Below are 18,084 nucleotides of genomic sequence, written 5' to 3' on the forward strand. Positions count from 1 at the left end.
ATATTCAAAGATTTTGTGATGACCACATAACCGTAAAGTGTGTTTTCCATATTTGCCTAAAGTTTTTCTTTAACAGATTAGTACAGCAGTCTGCACAGAATTTAACTTCTTTGCTAAATACTGCTGAAACAAGGGGAGATTTTGACTGCAGTGGTAAATACAACTGAATAACACCAAAGGATCATTTAAAGGGGGCCATCATTTTCTCAGGCATTGTTCCATTAAATACAATCAATTGTAACAAAAATAGGACATAAGATAGCAGTTAAGCCTTCCAATGTAAGGCAATCAACAGTGGCAACTGGAATATTTAATGTTAAATACAAAGCATATGCCAGCAGGAGATACTGATGAATTTCACAGTTGAGTCATGATGAGTGGAGTGATTTTGTCTGAAAAATGTCACCAGGAATTTACAGATTTCTTTCATTTTCTCTTATGTGAGACTTGTTAGCAAAACTCTATTTAGAGGATTTTTTTTTATGGGTGTGTGGGTGTGTGTGTGTGTGGGTGTGTGTGTGGGTATGTATTTTTGTGTATATTTGATTGCTATTTGTATCTTGTCACTTTATTTTTTTTTCACTGTCTATATTTTTCTGTATAAAAAAACATAAAGTAACTTAAAAGGCCATTTTAAAGTCCATTGCACCCTTAAAGAGACACTGTCATCAAAAGATTATAATGGCTGCCACTGTTGAACTCTCCTTTTAAGAATGCTAGTTCCCTGGCTGTCATGCTTTGGCTTCAATTCCATCAATGCCATCTGAGCCCCTGACTTAGAACATGTATAGAAATAAGGAACACTTTTCTGACACTCATTTACAGCATGCTTATTTTAGGTCTGTGACTCGAAAATACTTAAGTCAGACACTGCCAGGCAACTAGCAAATGGATGCAAGCAATGGCATACTTCTCTCATGACAAGGTCACTTTAAAAATCATCTCAAAATTATCTCAGTTTCACCTTACCCATTGACACTAACGCATTTCACCAACATGACAACATTTTGCTGAAATCTAATATTCTCTGAAACATTGGGGGCATTAAAACTATGGGGGTTATTCACAAAGCTGCCGAAGGATCTAGCCGTAGCTTCGGCTGATCCTTCGGCTAGCTGCGCCCGCAGGACCCCTTCGGTTAAGGGCTGCTGTACGGGCTATTCACTATAGCCCGTACAGGCCCGAAGATGGCTGAGGAGCTCAGTCGAGCTGAAGGCATATGCTTTCGGCTCGACTGAGCCCAATTCGAAGCTGGCCGGCCGACAGTCTGCTTCTGACAGCTGGGCGGAGCCAGCTTCTCAGTGTGTAATGACACATGGGCATCCCTGGTTACCAGGTAACCAGGGACGCTCCCATCTTTCATTACACTGAGAACCCGGAGGAGCCGCTGTGATATCACAGCTGCCCCGCCGAGTTCTCAGTGTAATGACACATGGGTGTCCCTGGTTACCTGGTAACCAGGGATGCCCATGTGTCATTACAACGAGAGCTTAGGAGAGCCGGCAGTGATATGAAAGCCGACTCCGCTAAGCTCTCATCCTCATGACAGAACAGCATCTGCTGGTTACTAGGTAACCTGCAGACGCTGATCTGTCATGAGGATGAGAGCTTAGCAGAGTCGGTTTTCATATCCCCGTCAGCTTCGACAAGCTCTCATTCTAATGACAGCTGGTCCCGGCCAATCGAAAACAGTTGGGCAGAGCTAGCTGTCACTGCTAGCTCTGCCCAATCGTTTTCTATTTTTTTTTGTTACTTTTTTTAATTGTTTTTCTATTCTGCTTGGTACCACTAGAGGTACTGAGCAGAATAGCTGAGCAGAATGCTCGGCGGCATTCGGCTATTCACTCACTGCTGTTCGGCATCTATGAGAATAGGCCGAACAGCAGCGAGTAGCCTGCCGGAGGTTCGGCTTAGCCGATCCGACCCGAAGCCACCCGATGTACGTCTGATTTCAACTGATATACGGCTGAAATCAGCCATACAAGCCTGAAGTGAATAGCCAAACAGTGTTCGGCTCACTTCACTTCGGGTCGGTTATTTACTCGGCTGCCTTGTGAATAACGGCAGCTTTGTGAATAACCCCCTATAATTTTTTTCCTCCCTACTAATGATTAAATACCTTGACTGTGAAATAAAGCTACTTACCACCTGCTGTAATATGGTACGTATTATCAATAAAGGTTTCAGTTAGCTGTAGAGTTCTAAGGTGAACAAATATCTTCTATAACAAAAATAAGTATTAGATAATTTGGCACCCACCGGATCTGTCTTCATTTTGTGCATCACACCTTCTGCATAGCTCAGGAATAGTTTTCAGAGATGTTATAGAATACTAGAAAAGAAAAAGATTATAAAGACATAATTATCAACTAATTCTCTCTTATGTTTATATTGCACAGCATTATAAATTAGCTGGTCTCACCTGCGTGTACTGTGAGAAATGAAAGATTGCCCGCTAGAGGAAACCCTCAATCAGATAAAACCCGTCATTAGAAAATAAAATGATGCACGAGTGACGAGTCCCATTGTTTTTACAAGGCCAGCTACATGAGTTCCGTAATATGGATGGTAAATGGAAGTGCCAGCATTGTGTGGGAAAGTAGCAGTCATTTATACATTTAAACATTGTGGGAGCCATGCTAGTTAGGAAACTATGTAGCAGGAAGTCTAAGGAAGCAGAGGAACACTTTTTGTTAAACATAATTCAGTGCCTGGTTATTTTTGCTTGCAAAGTTTACATTAAGATACATGACACTGTATACACAAAATGCTATAATTTCACTGAATTAGGTTAGTTCAATAAAACTGTATCATCTAAACCACATGCATGGGCTTGCAATTACTCTTAACTCAGCAGTATTTTCAATACAGTCCAAATATAGCTTTCCAATTTTTCCAGTGCAAAGTTTTAATAGCATTTCCCACAGACATGATCCTTATTACAGATGTATAGTTTGAATTAAAATAAAAACAAATTTAGTCAATGATTCCCCACCAACTCTTTTTTCTTCTCTTTCTTTGTTCTGAACTTTCTTCTCTCTTCCTTCTTTCTTTTCCATTTTCTACTTTTGCCTGTCCTCCTTCACACTCACCTCTACTTTCCCTTGATCAGCACCACCCCCATTACCTTCGACCTAAAACCTTTATACCCAGCCACCCTTCCTTTTCCCTTTCTTCTTCCCATCCGTTCATCACACCCAAACAACCACATATTATTCCTGATTCTTTTATTCTTCACACATAATAAACCCGCAACCTCCAAACGCCACACGTGTTACTCCTAGTGGGTATGCATTTCTGGAAGTCCCGTATATTTTCACTTTTGTGCGTACATTTGCAATATGTATGTTGAAATGTAATTTCCCTGTCGGAATTAAGCCAATTAAATGCCTGTAAAAGGACAAAAAAAACTTTTCAACACTACTTCAGAAAGTAGTAATGAGTACAAGTATATAGAGTCACTGTCAGCAATGGAATCTTTTACTTGCTTTGGCTGCATTTAAGTGCTCGCTCCTTCCCACCATGCCTGTGATATACTATATACTGTAAATGAGCAACAAACTATTACTTGCTAATTATTAACATTAATTCCTGTTTGTGCCTGTTTTTAAATACACATTCAGAAAGACTAATTATTTCATGCCCTCAACATGTAACAAAGGTTTTAATTACTCACACTGAAGAGCAGTTTAACATATTTTTTTTTTTTAAATCAATAACTTTATGTTAAGTAGCATCCAAGAAAAGAAATGTAATTGCTTCCAGCAGTTTTTGTATCATTAATGTATCTCAAACCACTAATGAAATATTATAAGTGATGCTGAAATCTGTTATGTTTACAAAAATCTAGTATATTACATATATCACCAGCATTTGTTCTTTAAACCCCTAGGCCCCTATTGTCCTGTATGCAGTTCAGAAGTTCTGACTTCACAGATTGCAGTTCAGTAGCCAGAAGACCACTATGACAGTCAGACAACTATAATTTCAGAAAAACTCACTATGGCTGCCTTCATACTTCTAAATGTTCCCTTTAGTCGTATCTTCCTATAGCAGAGGTTTCAAATTCAATTTACTTCGAGACCCCTGCCCTATAGTTATCAGTTGTGGGCCTGCATTACTTTTTATACAAAATTAGGCAATATTTATCTATATGTTTCAGCCAATTTCTTGCTTTTATCTGTTTCATTAAGCTCTAAAAGACTACAAAGATGAAAAAAAGGGTCTACTTTATCCACCTTAATTACAAATTACCACCATGTGGACTGAATGGGACAACTAGAATATCTGTGTTTAGATCTTGCATCATGGGCCTAGGCCTTTACACCTCTTCTAACACAGTTAGTACATAAAGGTACATTTTAAGTTTAGTTACAAAGTTAGAAGATACAACAATGTAACTGGGCCCATGGCCCTTTAGATGGAATTATGTCAGATCAAGACTCAATGATACTTGTCTTTTTTTTTTTTTTTTTTACTGTGTGTGCATCAGCTCTAAAATACTTTAACCTCTGACTAGAGTTGTGGGGTAACATCTAAGCACACGGTGGGTGGTACTAAAAACTAGATAATTAGGGGCCCTGTGAAATATTGTGCTTTAGATCCCACAAAAGCTTATTTACGCATCTGTCCCTATCACATTCCTCGGTTCTAATAACTCACCCTAGTGCATTTTCCTGTAAAAATACAAATAAACTCAGATTAGTTCATGAAACATGCATACAAGATCCCTGTGGATCTGCAATTTGTAAATCTATACACACAAATTAATTGCATGCTCTGATCCTTTCATGGTTGTAATATATATGCTCTAGGTCCATGTACACATGTTCACCCTGAATTTTAAACGAACTGACAATTTGAATGATACGTACTTCAAGTTGAAGCAAAGGGTGTGTCTGTATAATTTAAAGAGCTTACATTGCTGTGGGGCAATAATTAAAAGTATACAACATAGTCACGAAGTTTACTTTAGGAATTTAAAAAGTGGTAGTCAATCTAAAATGATCAACGGACCCCACATCTCTGCAATTACACTTACATCATCATTATGTAAACATTAAGTAATACTCAACCCTTACAGACATTATTTAAAATTCCTAAACAAACAAAGTATATGTAAGACAAGAACATAAAAAAGTCTAATTTTTCATTGTTTAAACGTCCTTCTAAAGAAACCAATGAAAAACAAATGTGAAATATACTAGAGAAATTCAAGCAATGCATTCAGTTATACAAGTAGAATAATATTTTTAGCATGTTGTGAAACAAAACAATAAATAGAATAAAGCAGAGTAGAGTAACCACAGATGAAACCACATTAAATGAGATGCTATTTATATCTTCACTTGAGCTCCAGTGTGGATTAATAACTCTTTGTTCTGTGTTCACCATTGGGAGAAGGATGTCCTTGATTGTAGTTTTCTGGCTCCCTAAGCCTATGTTTATTTGCATTTATGATTTTATGTTCTACTTCCACACAAGATTTATGGAGGTCTTTGTTGACAGATCTGTCATTCATTTTTATGTGGGACTCCAGTCTTCTTTGTTCTCATACTTTTATTGCTGTGTCAGCACTAGGGAGATTTTCCCAAAACCCTGTGATCACACCGGAAGCGAGGGCAAATCTTTTGAGATCTTTTATTGTTGTCTGTGCCACTTCTGGGGGTTGTAGAGTTACTTGGGCAGGAAGGTAAAAGTAATCTCAATAATGGGACACACCGATGGCAACTCAAAACTGGCAGAAATTGCAACCATTCCCCAACATACCAAAAAAGTGCTTTTATTATTTATTATTTTCCCTGAGCGCAAAGTAAACAGAAATCTTCCCTTTGCTCCTTTTCACACCCAGGCGTTTTGTCACTCAAAGCTAAGCGCGACAGAACACTCAAGACAAAGAATCTCATTCATTTCTATGGTCCCTGTTCACACCTGAACATTTGTCGCAAGTGGAAAAACGCCTGTAGCTGGAAAAAGTAGATAAGCTAGGTTTTGGCAGATTACAGCGCATAGACTTCAATGGGAAACATGGAAACGTGCATTTCAAACATTTTGTGTGTTTTGTTTCGCATTTTGTAGCACAAAGTTACCCACTGAAGTCTATGGGACCAAAAAGAGCTATAATCTGCCATAAAGTAGATTGTGTACTTTTTCCAGTGACAGGTGTTTTTCTGCTTGCAACAAAATGCTCAGATTTGAACAGAGACCATAGAATTTAATGGGATTCCTTATCTTGAGAGTTGTGTTCTAGCTTAGCCATGAGCAACAGAATGCCTAGGTGTGAACAGGGTGTGGCAGCAATAAAAACCTTTCCAATTCTAAACAAACCAATTAAAAAAAGTTGTAACTTGAGTTTCACTTCAAAGTAAACTTGTCATCCTATATATTATATTAAATGTCACTTACACTTACACTGCAGCAGTAGAAGAGATTTCTTAGAAAATATATGCCCAGGAAGGAAGTCAGGAAGGGACAAGTCAGCTTCAGTTAATCGACCACTCAGGAAGTCAGAAATGTGGCTACACTCACAGTGGATACAGCAGGCTTAAAAAGGAAGCAAAAAAGGGGAGTAGGGCCAGGCAAAATTACCATTTTGGTGAAGACGCACAAACACAAAAAAGGCCTTGTGATTTCACAGATGTACAGCTGGCAGGGCAAACAGGTAAATAATGTACATGCTGCTGCTCCTGTTTTCTCTCCCACACACTTATGTAGCCATCTTCATCTGTCCCCAAACTCTTCCCTCCATCCTCATCTCTCCCAGCTGCCCTTTTTCACCCTACCAGTGCTAAACTGAGCCTCGTGTGCAAATTTGTTCCTCTGCTTTGATCTCGTGTCCACCAGTTCTCAGCCTATAAGCCTCTCCTATTCGTACTGCTTGAATCATAATATTACAAAAAACATTGATTGTTATCATTTACAAAAAGAACGCTAGGTGTAAAATCTCCATGCTCCGAAGATAAAAACTCTTCTAGATTCCCAGATTCAAGGAATGGGCTCACGTCTGCTATTTTAGTATCTGCAGTTGTATGTATATTATGTTTGACACATTTTATATTTTGTCAAGACAGGTCTGCGTAAAACACTGTTTACATATTTCAATGTATATATATACACATAACATTTTTCTGGTTTTGGATAGCATGGGAAAAGGTTAGAACTCCTGGCATGTTTCACTGCTATCCAGAGCTCCGTTAGAGATGTCTCCCCTTACCTTCTGTTCTGGGACAACGTTTTTAACAGACAGGAAATTAGGGAAAATTTTAAATAGGGAAACAGACAACAATAAAAAGCTGACAGGGGTTCTAACATTGTTCTACCGTACTTAAAATAACATTTTTACTTCTAGCTGTGTTGTTGTTAAGGTGCCCATATACTCTTTGCCTTTCGCTCGGAAATCTTCCATGAATGGTCTTTCGAACGAAAATGGGACAGTTGACAGGACACCATCTATTTTTTTTTACTGTTATCCTGCTCAAATTTTCTTGAAGGGTGAGGCTGGAAAACTTTTTTAGAATCGAACGAAAAATCGATGGATTAGTGGTTTCGTACAAATAAAATCGCAGCAAGAACACTGCACATGCGCAAACGAAAATTTGTTCTGCCGATCGACAAAACTGAGTGAGTTAGTATTGCTAACAAACAATTATCGAATCGACATTGGTCTGTGCTTGATGGGCTATTTGAGCTAGAATGGAACGAGGGTTCTTGGCAGCAACAAAAATTTCAGATAAAAAAAATCTATAGGTGTATGGCCAGCCTTAGAGAGATTCTACCTCACATCCTGTCCTAGGGGTGACCTTTTAACCAGACAGGAAGTGAAGGACTCCCTCCAAAGGAGCCTCCAATGACAAAAAAATCTGACAGGAGTTCTAATTCTTCCCCACTCTATCTAAATTTTTTTTAGCTATAGATATAAATATAAATATCCTGAATAGTCTATAGATATAAATTATCCTGAAATCTACCTCTGTGTTTCCCATAAACCCTTACATACCAGGAATGTCGCAATGCACAGCATGTCACATACATAAGGAACTGCAGAGAGGGTGTTTAGTCAGAGAGTGTAGTACCAAACAACTATCCAATCCTATGCTTTTATGGTAATCTGAAAACATATCTGAAGGCCCAAGCATAGGATTTTTGCTGAGGGGGGGATGATTAAAATTCATCAACCCTTCCATTCAGAAGAGATCATGTCATTAAAACCCCTGACCTTTAGACATCCTCTAGTGGGCAGCACTAGAGGATGCCTGGGTAGAATTTTATCCAGAAAAGATAAGAATTCAAACCTTCTATTACTCATCATTACTCATCATGTATTTACCTCACCAAGACTAATAAAACAAACCTTTGTGTTAGCATTTGAGTATAGATCCATTTTAAAGGGTAACTACACCTTTGGTGCAGTTACATTTTTATTGTACTGTCCCCCAGCCTGCTCTGCAGGCTGGGGGACAGGTTGAACTTTATCCAGAGGACACTGAGGTGAATATATAAAAACTGGAGCAGACAAAATCAGGTGCAGCTGTGCATGGCAACCAATCAGTTTCTCTCTTTCATTTTCAAAGAAATTTGGAAGAACAAACTGGTGAGCGAAGCTTATTGGTTACTATAGGCAACTGGTCAAGATTTTGTCTGGTGCAGTCTTGATAAATTCCCCTTAATGTCTATTACAATCATCTCCTAATACATAGCAGACACTTGTCTCTAAAGGTCTTTGGTTTTTTCAAACATTAAACGAAAATCTTGCTATAAGGCCATATAACAACGTAAAGGTTTTTCATATCCAAGTTCTTTGAGAACATTAATTAACTGTCATATTATATTACATATTACCTAATCATATTAGCATTTTTATGCCCCTTAAAAAAAAGCATCTAATTAAAGACAATGGTTGAAAACATGCCATGGTGTATGCATGCTCTGGCACACTATTATTGGCACACAAACCCCGTACAGAAACCTGGACATGCGTACACTGCTTGGGATGGACAATTATCTTGTTTTTATATTACTTTAGCAAACTTTCCAAAATATGTTTTTCTTCGCACAAAACTGTTTTAAATTTATGATGCCTTTCAAATGACCTGAATATTTCATCTTCTTCAATCCAAAGTCAAGGAGAAATAAATAAATAAACAGGCCGTGAAATTTTTATCAAAACCGTAAGGCATATTTTTCAGGTTCAGCTAGGGAACTTCAGGATTTTGGTCTGGAACTGCTCCTATTCCTGGCTCTGTCTGCCAGAAGCCAATGATCTGATGATATCACTAACTGCTTGGATGTCTGTGCTGTAGCTATGTAACTAAGCACTGACTAGAATATATTCCCAGCACTGCAAATTCCAATTCACTACCTCCTTTCAGCAGCAAAAAAACTCATTTTTTTCTTTTTTATACTCATGCTCACAGTTGGAGCGACGAGTGACAATTAAACTCTCATACGTCGACTCTATTGATCAGGAAGTGAGCGAACACATACCGTCGTTGGATCACTTCCCGTTCATCTCCCGGCAGAGAGCGGTGACTCTCAATCACCGCTCCCCACAGGGATTCTCCCCCTCTACGATCCTCCAGCAGACAGGGGAGGGGGCAGGCACAGCTGGCTCTGCCTCTAGATAGGCAGAGCCCGCTGTCACTCACGCAGCTGCGCGGATCTCGACGGTATTGTCGGGATCCGTCCCGACAGCGGCGCTCTCAGTATATGATGAGCCATAGCCCGCTATATACTGAGCTTTGGGTCCTGGAAGGAGGTTAGTATATGTCCTCCTGTGGCCCTAAAGAGAACTATGGGATACAAAGGTTAACCCATAGTTCTCTTTTCAATCTTATAAATGCATTCAAGTGCCCTATTAACAAAACAAAAAAAAATATCTTATTTGTGTATCACTCAGCTGTAGATCCTCAAACCATCTCTAAATTGGTGCTGACACTGTCCTTCCTTCTGGAAGAAATGACACAGCTCCAAACTTGCTCCTGTGGTAGGCTACAATCTCAATACAAGTTAGTAAACTAAAGTGAAATTATAGTCTATCACAGGAGTGAGCTCGGAGTGGTGTCATTTCTTCCAGAAGGAAGGACAATGTCAGTACCAATTCAGACATGATTTGAGGATCTACAGCCGACTAATACACAAATAAGATACATTTTTTTTGTTAATAGTTGAGGTACTTGAATAATAAGATTTACCTCCTGTGTTTAGTGTCACTTTAAGGGGTCTATTCACTAAGCTGCCTAGGGCAGCCGAGTGAAAGACCGATCTGAAGTGAAGTGAGCCGAACACTGTTCGGCTATTCACTTCAGGCTGGTACGGCTGATTCCAGCCGTACATCGGCTGAAATCAGCCGTACATCGGCTTGCTTCGCGTGGCTTCGGGTCGGCCAAACATGCTCAGCATGTTCGGCCTGCCCGAAGTGCAGAAGGAGTTCGACTCAGCCGATCCAACATCTGGATCGGCTGAGCCGAACCTCCGGCAGGCTTCTCACTGCTGTTCGGGCTATTCTTAAAGATGCCGAACAGCAGTGAGTGAATAGCCGAATGCCGCTGAGCGGGATTCGGCTCGGCTGTTCTGCTCGGTCCCTCAGAGGGACTGAGCAAAACAGAAAAAGAGTGAAAAATTAAAAAAAAAGTAAATAGAAAATGATTGTGCGGAGCTAGCAGTGACAGCTAGCTCCGCCCAATAGTTTCCTATTGTCCGGCGGCTCTGCTGCTGTAAAAAAAAAAACTCTCCTGGGTGCTCTGGGAGCCTCCTGCTCCCAGCCGCCCAGGAGAGAAACACTGCTGTGTCTTTTTTTCTTTATTCTGACACGAGCAAGGAGACTTATGGGTCGTGAATAGACCCATAAGTCTTCAAGTTAACAGTGTAAAGCAACATATTGCTACACAACCTCAACTTCATCACAAAGATAATTCTAAGTTTCTAAAACTCAAAGGCATTTTCCATTCTCAGTAAAAAACCTTTTAATTTCGGACCTTAAAGCATAAAGTAGAACTTTAAATAAAAATTAATTTTTACTGCAAAAGAGTCTACGAAGTTAATTTAATAAAGGCAAATAAAAGACACAGATGAATACATAATTTATTGTTTTTTTTAGGGATGTCCAGATACTAGTTTAGATACTTGGCATTCTCACTAGAACTACCAGGGTTGCAGCTGGGACCTGGCTCTGGCGCGCCACCGCTGTCCTGATATCATTAGTCTGTATTGTTTTAGAAAAACTGTAAATGCACAAATCACAGGAGCTCTGTGTGCTCCTTAAAAATGACAGCTGCCTCTTAACGTTCGAATTTTTGTCTAGTTTTGGAGCTGGAAAAGTATCTGTACTTGTACCGAGTACGGTACTTGTTATCTGAACATTCCTAGTATTTTTTAATTAAATGCAAGCAGTGTAAGTACTTGAATTTAGCTTGGCATCAGCCTCTTGCAGTCACTGGAGAGAAAGCTCAGACTGGGGGAGGCAAATGCAGCACAAGGAACCAATCAGTTGTGCTGCAGTAAAAGGGACACGTTGATAGGAGGAGAGAGCAGAGTGACAGATGTGATCATCACTGTGCTACGTCTTCTTTCCGTCCAGTCACAGGATGGGGGAGAGGAGGGGACATAAAATTGTTACTTATCTGCAGCAGAGAAAAATAGGTATCCTACCCTGCCAGACAGGGCTGTGCGGTGTGGTAGAAGTGATTAAATCTTAAGACTGGATGAACACAAATGCAAACGTTTGGCAGATCCCAGCATGTCCTGTATATCTAAATCACCTGTGTATTTAACTGTTTGCCTGAAGGTTAGCTTTAAATACCACCCACCCACCTACCACTCTGTTCAGCTCTGCCTGGAGTAGTTAGGCCAAACACCAAGTACTAATGCTGGGCTAATCTCCAAGCAACATCACTGTCACAAGAAGAAAAGTTTATAGACCTGCGTAAGCTACAATGTGATCAACTCTTAGCTTAAACAGGGTGGCTTCTCCTGTTTCCTGCTGTTGCAGCTGAACGGTGCAACAGGGAAGTGTGGGAAAAGTTTGTGATGCTGGAAGGGAGGGGATTAAAGATTCACTTAAGACCAATAAAGCCCTGCTCTGACAACAGTGAGGAAGTAGCCCTAAGACTGCCAAACACTCTACTGCTGCTGCTGTAATTTCTTCAGCTCATGACATATTTAGCCTGGGGATCCATTAAGGGGGAACTATAGCTGCTTAATGCCCATCTCTGGACAAAATATGAACCCCCACCTAAACCCTAACATCCCATCTCCCTTTAACAAGTGTTTGCATGTTTTTCTTTACCTTGCAAAGCAAGATATACTTACCTAAGTCTGTTGTCCGACTCCCTCACCGGTGCCGTTTCTGGTTCCGGGGGACTGATAATCCAGCTTTGGTTTACTCCCACAATCCTAACACATACTGGTAGGTTAACTACTCCCTACTTTCCCTTTGAATGTGTATGAAAGTGGTATGGGCCTTAGTCTGTAAAGTGTTAGAGATACTAAAGCAATGCAGATGACTGGATTGACACACTACGGGTGAACTAGAGGAGAAGAAATGTTTAATCCAGCCCTGTTGGTGCTAGATACATGCTTGGAATTACATAAATAACAGTTTTTGGGGGAGAGGGCTTTTAGCAACCACAATTTCCCCAAAAAAGATAAAAATGTCTTGAATGTCTTGCACCTTGAAAATCTCTATAACATATGCAAAGTTTTTTACACCTAAATGCTCACTGCAGATTGTTTGCTTGCTAAACCACGCAATTGCCTGGTAATCCATAGCAGCTAGTCACTTTAATGGAAAAAGTCAGATTTGACAAAGGACTCTTATGTGTACATGGTGCTGAAAGACCTGGTGCTATGGCACCAAATAATTCAGCCAGTTCCTGTTGATGTACTAGTAGTGTTTGTCAAGAACTCACAGGGTTAACAGTTCCAACAGATGCATCGCACCAGATGCCAAAAGCATTCCCCTTTCCTTTTAGCGATCTGATTGTTAACAGGTCCAAGTGTGCTATTATAATGAGGAAAAAGCGAAGGCTGGGATTACGTGAGAATGTTATGGAGGTAATAACTTTATTTTACAAAGTGGCTTTCCCTATCTTGAATAATGTTACAGATCACTCTGCAGTTATATCCTTCTCTGCACTGAACCAGCCTCCTCGCTGAGAACAATGACCACAATGTATTTTCAAAGGAAGTCATAGAAAGTGATGTGTCAATTGAAGGAAAAAGGAAACCATTCAAAACTTTAGAAAACAGCTTTCCTGACTACATTTTTGTGGGAAGCATTTAGTACTTATACACCGCAAAAAAAAAAAAAACAAGCCCTCTCCTGTAAAGTAAGTATACCATTTATTCATTGCATGCAAACATACTATTACACCTTCTTTTGTGTCCCTTGGCTCTAGCTAACAGGGCAATGCAAGCAGTCATGAATATCTGGTATCATTGCATCTCAAATTGGGAAAGGTGCACATTTTCAGAAATGAGCCCCCTTATTGATAAAGATATATTAAAACATTCTACTTAAAGTCAACACGTGCTTTGCCCATGCAATCGCCAAGCACCAGCAATGCAGACATCCCAACTCTCCCGGACGCTCCGGGAGTCTCCCACTATTAGATAGCGGCTCCCGGCCGCCCAGGAGAGAAACACTCAACACTCACCCCGGAAAGGTTTACTCTGCTCAGTCGAGCAGAGTAAACCTTTCCCTGCGATAGTTTTTTCTTTTCTGACATCGGGAACCGTGGCCCGCCGTCAGTCAGAAAAGAAAAAAAACGGCATACGAATGCATAGCTAGATTCCTATTGGCTATTGCACTTTGCAATAGTAAATAGCAAACTAGCTAATGCACCCGCCCACTGCTGCTGTCAATCAGCAGATGGGGACCTGAATTTTTCTATCAGGTCCTCTTCTGGTGATTGAAAGCACCAGAGGGCAGGTGCAATAGCTAGTTTAGCCAATAGGAATCTAGCTATGCATTCTTATGCCTTTTTTTTAATTCTGATGACTGCAACTGTCAGAATACTACAAAAAAAGCCTGCAGATAGCAAAGAAGCAATTACTTCCTGTGCTATCTGCCATCATTTCAGGGGGGTGCTCTCTCCCAGCCCCCCCTAACCCCCCTCTGCGGATGGGGCGGGGGGAGAGGGCACCTCCCTGAAATGAGAGGGACACCTCCATGAAATTGCTTCTTTCAGGTTGGGATCCCTGGCAATGTCACAAGGTGAACCACATGCTCCTTCATTCTTGGAAGTAATGGGTATTTACATTGCTTCCAGCAGCTGAACTGAGGGTTGGGAACCAAAGGAAAGGTGACTTTGCTTCTGGGAGACTGGGCTATAAAGTAATGTTGTTGCCTTGCCCTGTATGGGCAAATGCTAGCTAAAATATCAGTGCCTGACTGAATTCTACACTAGTGCTGTGTGTCTGGCTGTCACATCAGGTAGCAGTAGCAAAGGCACAAGTGCTAATAATTGAAGCAACTACCTGAAAATGAAGTGGGGAAAATGGGCAGAAATACGGAGTGGTTCATTCTAACAACCATGCATGCAGAATCTACCAGTACAGGATAAATTCTATTTCCTCATTTGTGTCATTTCTGAAGAGCTCTCATATAATATGCCTCTATACTCTATAAGCTCACATCCAGATACCTGCAGGGAAATGGATCTTTCTTCCACTTGCTGTAACATCTCCTTCCCTTTCCTATATGCACTTACTGTATATAATTTATTCTATGTAAGAGCATCACAGCCCATGCTGCTACATTGATAGACTGTTTCAGAGTCCAATAGTAAATTTCACTAAGTAGAACTTTACTACATGATGAATAAGTAGATACCTGCCTGGTGTAAATAATGCTCGTGTACTGTTCTGGTAAAATTCCTCTTACTGCAAAGGGTGAATCACAGATCAAAGCTATGGATTTATCCATTACCAATTTGCCCTCTAATCTTTTACATAGTAAGTTAGAAGTAGTGGAATCATAGAAACATCCCCCAGATCCTGCCTTTAATACTTTCTTCATCATGAACTAGGAAATCAATTTGAAGCATTATTATACCATGTCTTCACATGTGGGATGTGAACCAATGTATACCTATATGACATTCTTTCTGGACATACAGTGAAATAATAAAAAACTGCATTGCCTACAGTAGGACTTTCAGTTATACTCAACTCAGAACACTACAGAAACATTTCATGCTATGTTTGAAATTTCTTTTAGATCAAGTTCTCTGTCCGGGCTTATTTGGGTTCCTACGAGGTTATCTAAAGCTGCCTATTGGCTGTATTCCGGTAAGCACCAAGAAAATCATTAATGAATGCTGGAGCAGGTAAATTGACCTTTGTATTTAGATTGCATTTCTGCTGAAGTATGGCAGACACATTTTACAAAATGGGAGTACTTTTTACTAAACCCAGGCACTGGGGTGACTCACAGGTCAGGATTTCTTCTGCAAGCACTTGCCTTGAATATCGCTGTGAGACAGGAACAAGGGAAGGAAGGAATGCAGCTGTTCTGAGATTTTTTTTAATTCCTTCACAACATAAGATCTGCACATTGATAATTTTGGGGTCAAATTAAAAATGTAATTTTCCATTTCTCTTCTAAGGGACCATAAATGGGCAGATCTAACAATGGCAACAATGCAAGAAGACAGGTATATCATCATCAAAATCACTGAACAACCCAACCAACCATATATTTTCAGCTCTCCTGCAGCCAATATTTCACTCTGGTGTACATTTAGAAAAGTTTCTGCCACTAATAATGAACACTCCTTTCCAAGGTCGTATTTAGATTTCATACAGCAACCAAGTACCACCCCTTGTGTCATGTGATTCAATCACTTAAAAATGTTGCTAAAATGTGCTATTAATGATCAGAATGGTAGCAGCATATTACAACATTGCAATACTTTTGCTTTGTGATCTGCTGCAACCATGTTCTGATTGTAGAATACAAATGTTGCAATAATTCTATTGAGTCCAGTCTTACTAAGGTTATACAACATCAAAGCCTTGAGTGTCTAAACCCCTAACATGTGTTGGCTATTTCATTCCATTCTAATGATATTTAGTTATAATCCCTTCTGAACAAATATTGGTGTGGAACATTCACTTCATTTCTCACCCATACATTAGATGTCAGTGGAAAATTCTGCTCCTAACATTGAAGGAAACCTCTTAAGGAACCCTGGAGTTCAACAGAATTGAGAAAGGCTGACTTGAACGCTAAAGGCGAGCAAAAATGTAAATTCCCAATTTTTTGCTCTACCAGCTGAACATTTGAGTCAAATGGCAGTATTAATTAGTTGGTAAAAAGTGGTCCAAATGATCACTTACTGCCTTCTATTAAATGTAGAGGTAGCTTGCTCTACAGGAGGACACAGGCTGCAGACCTCAGCACCAAAAGGGGTTATGTGGCAACAAAACAATGATGTCATACGTCTAATATTTAAGAAAAAATTACACAAGACATATGAAATATAGATGAAAATTATTTGAACTTTGAGTCTAAGATTCTAGTATAAGAAATTAAAAACAGTGCAGTAAAATATTAACAATATGTTTAGTATGGATACATCAGACTGCAGTATGCTTATTTAATAAGAGAAAAAGCCACTATGACATACAGTACACTATAGAAACCAATGTGAATTCAGTCTACTACAGTTAGGTCCCATAAGGGAAACTGTAATGGTTTTGGGTTAATTTTTACTACTTTGTTTGCTTTACTATAAGTATGCAATCTTTGTTTTACAAACATGCTACACATGTGACAAAATGATTCCTAGAGGACTTTGGGTTAACTAAATTAGCTGTCTTTTATGCACAGTTGTCTTTCAATGAACCTTAGCACTAAGCCATCTGATAAGGGATCAGTCTTTACTCTGACTTATCCAGTTGTGTGTATATTTTTCATCTTGCTCTAATGACCTCTGGAAACAACATTTTCAACATGTGGTAGGTGGAGGAAGCAGTGAAATGCGTGCCACCTGCTGCTAATAAAAGGCTACATAATAATCACATGCAATATTTCATACTGTAATATTTTAGTCCTGACCATAAGAAATGCAGAAGGAAACAAAATATGTATAACAAACAATACATTTCCTTATTTATTTTATTTATTATTTCTGAGTGGGTATAAGCACTGTACTTATAACTGCACCTATATCCTTGTCTGCAACGGTCTGCACAGCACATGAAAATGAAAACATTATTGGCTACAATGGGCATCCAGACTTGTTCAGTTTATGGAGCCCATTGTGTTTACTTACAGATATGTCATCACTGAAGTCAATCTCATCTAAATCGAGGTACTCTGGAGCTTCCATGATTCTTCAATGCTCATTTTCAACTACAGCAGACAGCAGTTACCTAGACCTGGTAATAGAAAAAGACACTCATGAGACTCTGTACTTAAACTGACTACCCAGCAATAAGAGCAAAATAAATTTACCCCTTACTGAGTGTTAACAGTGGTATACAAGGGAGAAGAAGGATCAATGTTTGTGTACAAGCCAAATTGTTTTTTTTTTATGGTTGTTAAAAACAAATTATGGTGCTACCTAATTGAGCATAACAGAACTCAGATGTTGTTAGCCTAGATGCAAGACTTGCTAAGAAGCTATTCAGTTTCAGAGTATTTACAGAATCTTTTCATCCACCCAGAGCCTAAAGACTAGTAACATCCCTCAAACAGACTGGCAGTGTGTGAAGGACCAGATAAATTTTTGTATTTTCAAAAGGACTTTAATATGATGGCTTTCAATTGAAATCCCCATAATATATTGTAAATAACAGGAGCTATATAAAATCTGAAATATGACATTTCTTGTGTGAATAATTGCATCAGTGAAAAACAGATAAGGTGAAAGCAGTGAGTATGGCAGCCTAGATGAGGTGAAAAGACTAAGGAGGTTATTCACTAAGCTGCCGAAGTGATTAACCGAGCTGAAGTGAAGTGAGCCAAACACCGTTCGGCTATTCACTTCAACCGTACATCGGCTGGCTTTGGCTCCCTTCGGTTCAGCCGAACATACTCAGCATGTTCGGCTGAGCCGAAGTGAAGAACACGTTCAACTC

At 39.7% G+C, this 18,084-nt stretch overlaps 1 protein-coding gene across 2 annotated transcripts in view; it reads right to left on the reverse strand.

Annotated features, from left to right (window-relative positions):
* Positions 1 to 17,379, reverse strand: part of SNCAIP (synuclein alpha interacting protein) — a 95,943-nt gene extending 78,564 nt beyond the window's left edge. For both annotated transcript variants that reach the window (XM_018571225.1, XM_018571217.1), the window contains exons 1-2: positions 17,277 to 17,379; positions 2,260 to 2,332 (exon numbers count right to left, since the gene is read on the reverse strand). In XM_018571225.1, the coding sequence (XP_018426727.1) occupies positions 2,260 to 2,332; positions 17,277 to 17,333 (130 nt within the window). In that variant the 5' untranslated portion in view covers positions 17,334 to 17,379. The remainder of the gene's footprint in view (positions 1 to 2,259; positions 2,333 to 17,276) is intronic.
* Positions 17,380 to 18,084: the final 705 nt, after the last annotated feature.

The sequence above is a fragment of the Nanorana parkeri genome, unplaced genomic scaffold, assembly GCF_000935625.1.
Source record: "Nanorana parkeri isolate BGI_ZX_2015 unplaced genomic scaffold, ASM93562v1 scaffold40, whole genome shotgun sequence".
Taxonomy (NCBI): domain Eukaryota; kingdom Metazoa; phylum Chordata; class Amphibia; order Anura; family Dicroglossidae; genus Nanorana; species Nanorana parkeri.